This window comes from Coptis chinensis, chromosome 2 (assembly GCF_015680905.1).
Source record: "Coptis chinensis isolate HL-2020 chromosome 2, ASM1568090v1, whole genome shotgun sequence".
In the NCBI taxonomy this organism is placed as follows: Eukaryota; Viridiplantae; Streptophyta; class Magnoliopsida; order Ranunculales; family Ranunculaceae; genus Coptis; species Coptis chinensis.
The window spans coordinates 96,916,338-96,930,620 of NC_141457.1; the positions used below are offsets into that span (position 1 = coordinate 96,916,338).

General features: G+C 35.4%; 1 protein-coding gene across 1 annotated transcript; it reads left to right on the plus strand.

Annotated features, from left to right (window-relative positions):
- Positions 1-3,245: 3,245 nt before the first annotated feature.
- LOC147519364 (RNA polymerase I specific transcription initiation factor RRN3 protein) lies at positions 3,246-14,234 on the plus strand. Its single transcript, XM_086590968.1, has 16 exons — positions 3,246-3,382; positions 3,457-3,625; positions 3,711-3,794; positions 3,887-3,958; positions 4,040-4,111; positions 4,206-4,427; positions 5,689-5,799; positions 5,930-6,037; positions 6,191-6,301; positions 6,581-6,649; positions 6,838-6,941; positions 10,103-10,186; positions 11,001-11,097; positions 12,470-12,589; positions 12,870-13,054; positions 13,675-14,234. Exons 2-16 carry the CDS (start codon positions 3,479-3,481, stop codon positions 13,949-13,951), a joined length of 1,863 nt encoding a protein of 620 aa, XP_086447094.1. The 5' UTR covers positions 3,246-3,382; positions 3,457-3,478; the 3' UTR covers positions 13,952-14,234.
- Positions 14,235-14,283: the final 49 nt, after the last annotated feature.

Here is a 14,283-nt window from a genome sequence, read left to right on the forward strand (position 1 = left end):
GGTTTCCCCCACCCCCCTTAAAAAATACATAGTTTAATAAAAAAAAAACGTAGTAAAAATGAAAAATTGCGAAAGTCAAGATGTGTGAAATTGAGGGAGACAACGAACAATTAGGTTTGTTATTTTTTTAATTTCACAGTCAAGTGTATGTCATTTCACATTCAATTCACAGTCAAAGTATTTGATGGTAATGTAAAAAATACACTTTTTTTTTTTTTGCAATTTAGATAGTGTACTTTTTGTGTGTGCACGTACTTCACTACATTGTGCTTTGATTTTTCTCTCATTTAACGAGGACTATGAGCCTTGTAAATTGGATTTATTTGGAAATTTGAACTCGTGTTGAGGATTCATAAACATATATATTTGGATGCATTTATTAGGTCAACTAGCTATAAATACCTAGACATGAGATAGGTTCCCCCCCCCCCCCCCTCTAAAAAATACATAGTTTAATAAAAAAAAACATAGTAAAAATGAAAAATGACGAAAGTCAAGATGTGTGAAATTCAAAGAGATAACAAATAATTAGGTTTGTTATTTTTTTAATTTCAAAGTGTGTGTCATTTCACAGTCAAAGTATTTGATGGTAATGTCAAATTCAAGTGCCCCCCAATATAGTGTGTACGCTTCTCGCATGAAGAAAAACCCCAACAACATCATGTTTTTCTCACTTATATTATTAGTACCACCACCTAATGAAATGAAGGATACATTGTGTCCTCCGGTGCCCATATCAGCATCGACTGGCTAAAATTGAATCATAACCCCCAGTACAAAAAACCTAATTGTACATTGTATTGTAATTGTACATTGTATTGAAGTACACAAAAATAAATAAATTAAATTACAATAACTAAACTGCAAAAAAGTGCATAATATGTTGTACATTATGCTCATTAAGTGGAGCTCAAATATCAATAAGCTTGCTTGGACAAATTGGACATGCTTCTCCGTATTTTCTCACCCACAATTAACTACAAATACACATTGTGTGAAACACGTGTGAGCATCGCGGGAGACTCCACTTGTCTTGAGTCAAAAATTCAAAATATATCCAAACAAATTGCACACTCTGCTGCCCTGATGGAGTTCACGTGCAGATCACGTGATATACAATTTGACATTCTTTCCGAACACACCCTTTACTCGGTGGAAACCCTTTTCAATAAAACCCTAAACACACACTCTTTCTCCTTTCTCTCTCCTCCCCCCTCTCTCTCTCTCTCTCTCTCTCTCTCTCTCTCTCGCATCTTCCGTTGTCAAGGTATTAATTACTTTTTTCTACCACTTATACTTAAAACACTTATAATAATAATTAGTTTAACTACATATGCAGGCAGGGAAAACAGATAGAAGGGTATAATAGGAATGGAGTTAAACAGTAATTATAGTAACATTACGGAAGATAATAAGATGAAGAAGAAGAAGAAGAAGAGGAATACACTACATTTTTTTTTGTGCACGTATTTCACTATATTGTGCTTTGATTTTGCTCTCATTTAATGACTATGAGCCTTGTAAATTGGATTTATTTGAAAATTTGAACTCGTGTTGATGATTCATAAACACATATACTTAGATGGATGTATTTATTAGGTAAACCAACTATAAAAACCAAGACATGAGATAGGTTTCCCCACGGCCCCCTAAAAAAATGCATAGTTTAATATAAAAAAAACATAGTAAAAATGAAAAATGGCGAAAGTCAAGATGTGTGAAATTCAGAAAGATAACGAACAATTAGTATTTTTTTTTTTTTTTTTTTTAATTTCACAGTCAAAGTATTTGATAAAATTCTCCCCCCCCCCTACCCCCATAATATAGTCTATAAGCTTCTCGCATGAAGAAAAAACCCCAACATCATCACATTTTTATCACTTATATTATTAGTACCACCACCTAATGAAATGAAAGATACGTTGTGTCCTCCGGTGGTCACATCAGCATCGACGGGTTGAAATTGAATCATAGTTCCAAGTACAAAAAAACCTAATTGTACGTTGTATTGAAGTACAAAAAAATAAATTACAATAACTAAACTACAAAAAAGTGCATAATATGTTGTACATTATGCTCATTAAGGAACTCAAATATCAATAAGCTTGCTTGGACAAATCGGTCGTGTGAGCATCGCGGGAGACTCCACTTGTCTTGAGTCAAAAACTAAAAATATCCAAACAAATTGCACTCTGCTGCCCTCATGGATCGGGTACATTATATGAGATGGAAGTTCACGTGCAGTTGACGTGATATTAGGGGTGTGCATGGGTACCCAATTACCCGAACCGGAACCGGAACCATTTATAGCGAGTCTGGGTCCTAAAATGTTATACCCATTTAAAGTGGGTCTTTAAGAACCGACCCGATAAAGAACCGAACCCATTAGAACCGAATAGTAAAAAACTAATGGGTACCCGAACCGAAACCGGAACCGATTAGTTTGATTTTGATATATAGAATTTAGTATTATATTACACTAAATAAAAACAAACCCAAACATTATTATTATATATAGTATTATATATAGTCTATATTTGTTAGGTGTAAAATTATACTAAATATATATAACATTTAGCATAATAGTGAATGTGTGTTATTAAATGCATCTTTTATAATATTACATTAAATATGTGTATTATAAATATTAATAATAATATTTACGTGTCTACGCTCTATCATTATAATCAGATACTATGAATTAACTTATGCACCGCCTATATTAACTAATACATGAGCGTTAATGCGTGCTTGATATATTACATGTATATATATTAGATAACGAATACGTGCAATGCTAACTAACAATTGTGGTATATGTGATATTTATTCTATATATGACGCATTACGTATATTATAATATACATATGTTCGATTTAAAATATACACATACATATAATGTATGAGAATATATTTAAAATTTTTAGATAACTTTCAAATATTATTATTGAATTTAGGACCATTACTTCTTAAGAGAGGACAAAAATATCAATGACAAGTGTTATAGTCCCCGTAAACCAACTTTTATATCGGTTATATAACTAAAAAAAATAATTTTAGCAATAAAAATATATAACCCGATAAGGAACCAAAACCGAAACCGGAACCAACTTATTTAATGGTTATGGGTCCGGGTTTTCAAAATATAGGAAAAAATCCGAAATAACCGAACCAGATAGTAACCGCTAAAAATAGACTCAGAACCGAAACCGGGAAGAACCGACCCATGAACACCCCTACGTGATATACAATTTTACATTATTTCCAAACACACCCATGAATTTGGTGGAAACCCTTTTCAATAAAACCCTAAACACACACTCTTTCTCCTCTCTCTCTCTCTCTCCTCCCCTCTCTCTCTGTCGCACCTTCCGCTGTCAAGGTATTAATTACTTTTTTCTACTATTTATACTAAAACACTTATAATAATTATCTTAACTACATATGCATATGCAGGGAAAACAGATAGAAGGGTATAATGGGAATGGAGTTAAACAGTAATTATAGTAACATTACGGAAGATAATAAGATGGAAGAAGAAGAAGAGGAGGAGGAATACACTGATTCTGAAATAGTTTTATTTGTCCGTGACGCACTTAAGTCCGTTACAAATACTGATGACGAGGTACACTTTCTTCATTTGAGTAGTTTGGTATTTATATTGTTATTTTTGTAGTTGTGGTGCCGATTGTTGTGTTTGATGGTGTTAGAATTACACGGACCATTATAGTCAGCTAATAGGAGTATTGAACAGTACTAAGCGATATAATCCCGATCAGGTGGCTTCACTTGTGGTAAGTTTTTTTATTTACTTTTTTTTTTTAACTTTGGAGTTGAATTGCGTGGTAATTATGAATTGATGTGTTTTTTAATGTTTGGTTTGTAGACAAGTTTAAGGGCGTTGTCGAGGGTGACTTCTTATATTGATAGTTATCACCATGGGAGTCTACTAGATTCTGTAAGTTTATAATAAGTCATATTTTACTTGTTTTGTGTTTTTAAGTTTATGACTAACATTGTGTTGGTGGTTGTGTTTCAGATATTCGATATTAAAATGTGGGATTACGGGACAGATGTGATGGATGCATTGATGGAACTAATCGTATCTTTGGTGTGTATCTTTTTATATTAAAATGATTCAAGTTATTATCGAGGGGATTTTATTGTATTCTTATGATGGGTTGTTTTTCTTTTTTTGTACTCAGTCTGCTTCAGGTTATGTTGTGCAATGTCTTCACATGCTTGTTAAAAGTTTTACGCCTCCGAAGAGTTTCCTACCTTTGCTGAGTCAGCCTCGCGGTATTGCTAAGAAAAAAGAAGTTCTTGACCGGGTGCATTCAGCTTTAAAAGAAATTGCTGATCTGGTGCCTCTAGCTCCCACGACACTTCAATTTCGGGTTCTGGAGCTGATGCCACACATTACAAATGTCAGTCTTAAATTGAATTTTTCGATTTTTTGTTTCTTTTACTGGCTTTCTAATTTAACATGGCACTGGAAAAAGTATACTTAACATTTTGTAACCTGTTATGGGTGAATACATAATAGTGTACAACATTATAATCAATAGGAAGTTGGTTTGAACATAGACCAAATCTAGAGAGTTGCGAGATCTCAATGCCCTCCGTAGTATTAGTGTACAGTTTTCATTAATTTCATGAACCTTGGAGTAGTTCATCACTCCTTGAAAGATGACGTAACAAAGAAACCTCTTGGAAGAAGTTGCAGAAGATGGGTAACAATGAACTCCCTTAAGAGGCTCTCTCTCCCCTTCCCTAGCTTCCAAGCCATCAATGTGCTCTTCGTAAATAGATGCACTTTCTCTTGCTTTCCTCTTCATTATGGCACTTTGTTCATCATACATCTCTGCAATTTCTTTTGAAATGGAATTTGAATCGAACCATATGCCTTCCCCAAGCTTCAGTGAAAACTCAGATTCAGTAGTTGAGAATAATTCGAGATTGTAGGATTTCAAGATTTCGGAAGGTCTCTCAAGGCCCCACCGAGAAATTGAGTTTTATTAATTGTAATTACTGGTCACTATACATCCACATTTTTTTTTATTAGTAGACTTTATGGATAGAAAACAAGAGAGTTACATAGAGGTGATAGAGGGGTAACAACATATTGAGGCGAGGGAGATCCTCCCTCCAAATCTGTGACACAGGGAATTAGAAACTTAGAAACTAATACTACTCACTGCATTATTATTTTAATGCAAATTAGCAACTCAAAAACCCGCAATACTGCGACCAATGGAGAATCAAATCACGATACCTCCATAATATTGTCTCACAAAGTTGAAAACTGAGAAATGCAGCAATTTTTGGCGAGATTTTGAACCGAGGTTCTGGAGGCGGACAAATCACATGTTGACTTATTTGTTTCCGTTATTTAGTCTTGGGTGTTCAAAGAAAATCTTGATGTTAAAGTTGATTGATGCCATAGGTAACATTTAGCTGTTCCTTTGAAAAGGTCTTTATGTTCTAATTGGATGTGTCGATATCCACATTCGATTTTGAATGTGGGAATAGCAACTCCTAAACCTGACCATATCTTGCCAAAAAGGTGGAATGGTAATTCAATTGTAATATATATTGTTTTTCTTTATTGTTAATATTTATCTTTATTTATAGATTTGATTAATTAGATTGATGTCAAGTTAAAGTTTATTTGAAGATATCTTTCAGGAGAACGAGGTATATGTGGAGAATATGTTGAGGCTGGAAAGTGGCGTGTTTGGAACATATTTAGGGAAGGAGATTCTACGTGCAGTGATATATAGGCTTGTAGAATTAGATGTGAGTATGATAGATTTTCCTGTAAATTCTTTCTTCTACATTTATATTGATCAGGTACTGTTTGCGAAAAAAAACACTAGTTACTATAATATTTTTGATTTGATTCATTTTCCATTTTCGATATGCGTAGGTGGAGATAGAATGGGAGTATATATTGCTGGATGACCCCGGTAGAGATATTTTCAATATGGAACTAGAAGATATTGACGAAGATGCAGAGTATGCTGATGGCAATGAGGTAAATTTTTTCTTCCAGGATCAATGACATGCTTGTTCTTCAGTACATCAATTACGTCCGCTGATCAAAATATAATTGGGAAGACTCCGAGTTTTTTGGGCCTTCAAGACAAAATGTTAATTACCAATATGAATGCTTGAATGGATATTACAGGGTAGACAATGGAAGTTGCAGCCCGATGTTTGTGCAGAGAAGCTAGATCGCTTGATGGTACTTATGTGTGAGCACATTAAATCATGCGCTGATGATGGTCGCTTAATTGAGGTATTACTTGCTAGTGTTGGCATTACCTTTTTGGCATTACATTGACACGGATAGGTGTGTCTGTATCCGACACGGATACGAAGTGTCTGACATGGCGAAATATAAAAATTTGAGGTACCTGACACGGATTTTTTTTGAAATATGGCGTGTCCATGTTACATAGGTTATTTTTATTCCTTGAGCTTAGAGCACAAACAATAGTCAACTTACTTTCACTCAACATAGTTTGTATACTGTATACACATATATTAATGATTGTTCTTTATTTTCTATTATTAGGTATTCGAAACACTTCTGACGTCGTTTGAGACGGCAATTCTACCTGCACACAAATCAAAGTTTGCCCAGGTAAGTTATTCCAACTTTCTGCTTTTGTATATTTTGTCGTGCTTTGTTTTTTCAATTTTTATGTTGCCTGTTATGTTTACACTATGTTTATGATTGGTTTGTAATTCTTGAGTTCGCTAAGCTTCAAAATGTGGTGATTTGATTTATTGGTTACATTTGTCGGGGTCTTGATTGACGTCTCCTTGCAGTTTGTGATCTTCTATGCCTGTTCACTGGATCCTGAAGTCTGCGGTGAAATATTTGCAAAAAAGCTTTATAAGTCATTTGTTTATGGAGCAACTCCGCTTATCAGGTAATTTGTAATAAACACTATAGGTGTTTGCATTTTACAGAGCTTCCTTTGGTCTCTTTCATCACACATAGGATTCTTGATTGTGCTAATTATACATTCATACCTGTACTTTGAGGGTTAAAGTAGGTTGGTTTTTCGAATCAGAAGTTTTGTATAGAATTAAGATTCAATGCCACGAGTGCACAAGTTATGAATAGATAGCAAGTGAAAGGGCAAAGGATAAAGAGGCGAAAATTTTAAGTAGATTATGTGTAGGAACGTAGAAATTTAAGGTGCACACACGGCATAGAGACTTTCTGGTGTTTTTGCAAGTCAAAAAATCAAAATGCCTTAGATTTTATTCTGTAGGTTGGTTTTTTGACAAAATCATATTCTTGGATCACTCTGGACAACAGGACATACCATATTGCCCTCATGGAGGGCACAAGAGGTGCAGCAAGGGTTGCATAAGTTGTACATTATGTCATGAGTGGTGAAGAATTGGGTAGGCATGCTGTTCTCGCAATATTTTGATTGGTAGCCATGGATCACCGCTAGTCTATATGTATAAATCTTTTGGAAATTTCATATTGCATATTGGATCTACTTGTTTTTTCCCTGCCTTTTTTTTTATGGCTTAAATTTTTGATTTTTTTTTAGGTTATTTAAAGATAAGCATTGTCTTTTAATTGCACAACCTGCAGATACGAAGTATTTCAGGAAACTTCTTGACATTTTAATCTATAATTGAAAAACTGATAACTGGCGACCTGGAAATCGCTTTTGATATACTTTATAATCGAGATATCTTCCCCTGTGATCTTTTAAATGAGGTTTATTTTCAAAAGTGTCTTGGGCATGTGCATCACAAGGTGCACTGAAGGTGTGAGGCATGTTAGAGAGAAACTAACATCTGTTGGGAGCTCATAAGTGTGTGATATTGACACACTTTTATACGCTGTTTGTTTTTATGGCTATTTTTTGTTTTATTTATTTAATTTTTGATAGGTAAATGGTGTGGTTATTTTATCGGAAAGTGGGATAGGATATCATAGCAATAGCAGAACAATAAAAAAAAATACCAAGAACACCATCAGAAATGAAAAATGCTAGAGGAACTGCAATAGGTACAAAGCTACAGTGATTGTATGGGTGAATTTGAAGGGAGTGTTGTGGTGGCTGGCAACTCTCAACTTTGTTAAAGTAGAACACAAAAAGATGTTGTATACCATATTTTTATAGCCAAATGGTGTTGACGAAAAGTTATAAGCTGTTTTGAAAATATCTTTAGTTTGTGTAGTTGCAGAAGCTGTTTGCCTAGGTAGACATTAGATATTATTTGTTACTTTAAAAATTAAATGGTACAAGCATATTCAATATAGGTCGATGTTTCTCACCTATAATATCTTTGTGCCATTTCATTGAAGAATAGAGCTGGGAGTCACTCTTGCCAAACAAATCAGTTTACATCCTGGAGGAAATTCATACAATTTTTGTAGCTTCTAATATCTCTCTACCTTATTCTTTGTATCTGACAATCAGTTAATACAATAAGCTCTTATCAAATTTCTGAGACGAAATCCTTCCCATTTCTATTTCAAGCCTCTTTTTTTCTCCCTTGTTTCCATGTAAAGGCAATGTTTCAATGGCCCAAATATAGTTTCTTTTCTTCTAGTAGAAAAACAACTTTTTGTCTGTTCATTCTTAAGAATATTCTTTTAATTTGATCTCCATGTTATTTATATCATCCAGATCCTATCTTGTGCTCCTTGATCGTTTCTTTTCAGATTTGTGTCAATGCTGATTGCTGAAAGATAAGAATAGAAAAATCACTTCTGAATGGGTTTAAGATCATAGTGGTGGAGGATTTTCTCTCTTGAATCTAGCAGGTCAGGATGTCAGAGATTCCTTTCTTCCTTTTAATCCAGGTTGTGCTTGGAACTACCTTGATGACTATCTATCCATAGTTATAAGATTAAACTGTTTATGAAGTTTCAAATGACCAAAAGGAAATTTCCCAGCTCTCTAAGACAGGTATTTGTTGGAAAAAACTTGGATCCGTGTTTTGTATTTCTGTGGTTACTAAATAGCCAAAAATAGTGAACATTAAGTAGCCTTTATATTCAATTGTTCTTAGCAGCCAACTTCAGCTAGAATTTCTCTAAGCCACAGCCTCGGATGAAGAGAAAAAATTGGGATTTTTAGGTGCTGAGATTTAGTGACTGGTGCACCTTAATAAGTCGGGATTTGGAATTCATTTGATAGTGGCATAAATTGTATGTAAAGCATGTGAAAGGGGAATTTTGAAAATAAGTATGCGAAAAGCTGTTAATTCGTCTGGGAGTGGGAGAGGTGATGCTTTTTATTCATCTCTTTTCCAACTTCAAAGAATTATGCCACTCTTTTTGGTAGTAGTTACTCGTGAAGGTTTTTCATGCAATAAGATTTTCTACTCTTGTACTCTTTCCAACTCGGTCAGTAGGGATTGAAGAAATCTGTTCTTCAGAGTTGCTACGTTTGGTCCATGTGATGGAAGTTCGAGGCTCTGATTCATTTACTTGATTTACTCATCAATACAAAAGCATCGCCGAACATAGCAAAAGAAATAACATAGCAAAGGATATTATTGAAAACTGAAACGAAATGAAATACTTAGACCACATAATGTGGCTATATTCAATAAGAGAAAAGGAATTTGCATTCATTTTGGGAACATTTTTGGATGAAAAACGAAAAACTTTTTGGGATTGCTATTGACTTGTTGAGTTTATACTTGTAATGAAATTTTGGAAGAATATTTGAGATACTTGACCTTTTATGTTGGTAGTGTTCTGAGCAAGAACACATTGCTTATTGAGTGGAAGATACTGTTCAAAATTTTGTTGGAAGTTTTTTAGATTCCAGAATAATGATAACGGGTGTAAATGACTAAATGGTATGAATTATTTTGTTCTCTGATTTTCAGCTGCTCAAAGTTCGAAAATATTGGTATTTCGATCTATGGTATGGAAAGACATTTTTGTCGTGCTATGCAAGTAGCATTTTATAGATACTTATGTGTGAACTGTGCAACTTTTTAAAGTGTTAATTATTTCCAATACCTACTTGGGCACTATTATTTTCGTGGGCAGCTTTGTACATACTTCTGTTTGTTCATCATTCCTTTCTTTGGCTCTTTGCAGAATGAGTGCTGTTGCTTATCTTGCTAGTTATTTGGCCCGTGGGAGATTTTTACCGTCTGACTTGGTTGTTAGCACTTTGGAAAGGTAACTGTGCAAGTTTACATCTAGGGTAGAGGTGAATATTAATTAAACACACATCCTATTTGACATGTTTTCAACTCTGTTACTTGGGTATGTGGTTTGAGTGAGTTGTGTGAGCCGCGTGTGGACTGTGGACTCAGATTCGGACTCTGCGGCGTAGACTTGTCTATTTATGGTGGGTGAGGAACTAGACCATGTACCCTTGGTTTACTCGACCGAGAGAGAGTTGTGGAATAATAATTTTTGTCTTCTTGTTATCTGTGATAGTTTCTCTTATTCTTCTAGAGCTCTATAACAGAAGAAACTTTCAACCGAAAGACGAAGAGAGCAGCTATAAGCCTGTTCACCCATCTGGTTATAAAGATAGACTGTTGCACACAATCGACCTTCTCATACTTACTTTTGCTAACCTCAAATATATAAAACTCTTTTTATATGTTTTCCTTTATAGACATGGTCCAACAGGCCAATGCTTCAAGGCTTAACCTATTCAATAATTATGGGTGCGGAAACGAGGGCCATAACTTTATAACCTTCATTAAACAGATGTTTGGGCTGGGCTGGGTATGTGTTTATACTAGCTTATTCAATATTGTTTATCTAGGTTAATCCAGAATTCAATATTGTAGAAATTGGTCCTCAGTCTTTAGCTGTTTGAAAATGAATGTATATTATTAGTCTATTGCTAGTTTTTTTTTTTTCAACTCTGGAACCCCAATTTTGAAGTTATCTTGGCCGGCCGCATCCATGCAATACAATATTTTTAGAAAACTGAGTATTGGTCTGATTTCTTCCTCTTTTCTTGATGTGATTTCAGTCTGGCTGATTGGTGCTCCAAATATTGCAAATCTCAGGCCATTCAGGAGAAAAGTATGAACCCTGAACTTCATAAAGTATTTTACTCGGGATGCCAGGTATTTGAACAAAATTATGGTGCTATACTTTTATTGGGTTTAATAGGTTATTTGCTACTACCCTATGGTGAAAATTTTCAGATATAACAATTGAGTATCCATGCTTTAATTCACATTTCTGGAGTTGATAGTTCCCAAAACTGAACGTGCATCCTCTCTTCCCCACCTCATTAGTAAGAAAAAGAAAGGCAAGGGAGGGGGATACTTGGAAGGGAAATTGGCAATGCATGTTGTAGAGAGCGTAGAATTCTCATCATATGATATTACGCCATTACGGTCATTGAAGTTGGAAAAAAGAATTGTAAATGACTAAATGGTGATATTGGAGCAGTAAGGTCACCAGAGCAGTTACATTCTTGGAGTCTAAAATCCATATTACTAGTAAAATCTCTAAATTTTTGGAGAGTGTTGCTTAGAGTTCCAGCAACAAGGTGTTTAACAATGAAACATGACAGTTCAGTTGCTACCTTAGTACCTACATTGCTTCCATGTCGCACAAGGGCTACCTCCTCTATGGAGACTTGCTTTCATTCTGGTCCACCTACAGAGAAATGCTTCCCACATTTGCCTTTCCCGAAGGCTTATTAATCATCAGCTTTGAAAGTCAAATTGACGGTAGACGGAACCCCCCGAAGTCTATAGTCACCTCCGTCTAGGGACAGGTAATTACATGAGTGAAAGTTCCCTAGGTGACACGAGTGAGCTTTGACCCCGCAACCTCCTGCATGTGGGTAGAGAGGTGCACAACCGTTTGAGCCACTGGCTTATGTGTACCCATGTGCACAACTGTGGAAAGGTACAAAGCTCATTTATGTTTACTTTCATATCAGGAAACTTTGAAATGTTGAACGCCTTTTTGTTAAGAATGCAGCATCAGTTGTATAATTTAAGATTTTTTGGTAAGTGGATTTGGGTCTACCAAATAGGAAGAGAACTAGTTAAAAGGACACCTTTCAGATACCCACCCCTGATCTTGAAATGAGTAACATTTATGTGTTCAACATAATACGTTATTTGTCATCCCAATGGCTCGCTGATGTCGTTGGTTATAACTAATCAGTGGACATGATTTCTGGATATATTAAATCTACAAGTTGTGCGATAGCAGACCGTTTGGGATGCGAGACTGAAATTTCACCTTCTCCCTTGCCCCTCTCCCTCTCCGTTTATATTACATCACCTGCTAGTTATATTGTGATCAAGGGTTGAATCCTAGCTAAGAAATTATTTTATTTAACGTAACAAAACAGTAACAATTCAACTAGTCGACTATAACTGCTACTCTCTAGTCTTGACCACATGATGATCATATTAGTTTGAAAGATTTCAAGACACGTAATTTCACATTTTTTTCACTTTTGATGTCTTGCAGGCTGTGATGTATGTCCTCTGCTTCCGTATGCGGTCGATAATGGATCTCCCTCATCTCAAATCACAGCTTCTGTGTATGCCTCTGGAGGACATCCTGTGGAACCCATTGAATCCATTGAAGGTCCCTGACAATGAAAATTGTTGCTTGCTCAAGTCACAGTCTTTTTATTTCTTTTGTGTGTTTAAATCTGGAATTTTCTCATTATATTAGGTGTGCTTTATAAGCCAGTGCTTGCACCTAAAATTATATCTCCTCACCGTATTATTATCCAAAGAAAAAGAAGAAAAAGAGATGTTTACTGCATGCACTGCCCTTGACGTTTATATGCATCGTTATTTTTATAACCTTTTGGATTCTATCAGCTCATTATTTCAATCTTCTGTTTCTTTGCTTCTTATAGGTCTGTCTGCCTTCCATTGTGAATGAATTCCGCCTACAGGCAAAAGCAGCTCGGTTATTTGCTGTGGCAGAGAGGTTGGTCTTTGAGAATTTGCTGGAATCCGAGTTATCCAGGACTTATGGAGGGATGGAAAGACTTGACATGTTCTTTCCATTTGATCCTTGCCTATTAAAGAATTGTGACCGGTAAGTCTCTCTTATGATTATGGCAAGAAATCGGGTCAGGTTCGGGCCATGAAACATATCCGATTCAATTATTCAGGCCGGGTACGGGTTTCACCCAGTCGGGTTCGGATAGGGGAAAAATAACAAATTATCCGATTAAATCCAAATAACTATGAGATAAATATGAATCCTCAAATAATTCCAAGATTTTTAGGCCATTTCATTAAACAAGATCCATCATTTAAACAAGATCAAAAAGTTACAATATCAGCCCTTCAATCCAAACAAAATTTAAAAAGTAGATTTTCTGTAGCAGACCAATTTTTGGATTCGGTTACTATTAAGTTTTTTCGGGTCGAATTCAGATATAGCCATATCCGCCCAGAACCCGACCTGTACCCTTGTTCCCTTCCCTACCTGTGATTCAGAATTTTTTCTTGCATCCATCATTAGTGTTACACTGCTGTGATTGGACGGGCATTTATGCCCCATGAATCCTTGTGTGTTTCGTTTCTTTTAGACTCTTGTTCGACATTTTCATTTTCTTTAGATGGTTCATCCTGTCCGTACTTTATATACTTGACTTTCTATATTTTCTTATGAAAAAGGTCACACTGACAAATTTTTGTTTCCTTCCGAAGGTTCATCCGTCCAAACTTTATATACTGGTCGTTGGCTAATTTTACTCGAGAACATGGCGAAAATGACGAGGATGGCGGCAGTGATGATGATGACGACAATTGCAGCAGTGAAGAAGATGTTCGTGAGAGTGGCATGGGCATGAGCTATGATGGGCACGAGCATGAGCTTGACGCATTTGAGAATTCAATAAGACAAATGTCTATAACTCCCAACATATCAGTGATGCACAATATGCCTGCAAGATTAAGACCATCTACAAGTCCGGAGTCGCTGTGATGAATAGATATCATCTTTCCCGGCAGTGTGGAGAAAATCAGAATATATGGCAGCAGTTGTGTATGAAGAATATTTTGGTCTCAGCTGTATTTTTTAGTTAGTTCTTGAATTCTTCATTGTATCTTAGTCGACATCTGGTTTACACTATACTTGATTGCTTCCACAAACGGAAGACATACATTATTCTTCTTACCGGATCAAACTTTGTTGTACAATTCTGAACTCAATATTGCTAAACGTGATATTAATGGTAAATATATATATGTGAGAAAATTATTGAGAACTGGATTTATTTTTTGTTAACCAAACTAATTTATTAATTACTTAATTAC

Bases quoted from the DNA above. Each gene is read 5' to 3' on its own strand.
- LOC147519364 (XM_086590968.1), top strand. From the start codon at position 3,479: ATGGGAATGGAGTTAAACAGTAATTATAGTAACATTACGGAAGATAAT. The intron at 10,187-11,000 runs GTAACTGTGCAA...ATGTGATTTCAG, and splicing joins GTTGTTAGCACTTTGGAAAG to TCTGGCTGATTGGTGCTCCA. The intron at 11,098-12,469 runs GTATTTGAACAA...GATGTCTTGCAG, and splicing joins TATTTTACTCGGGATGCCAG to GCTGTGATGTATGTCCTCTG.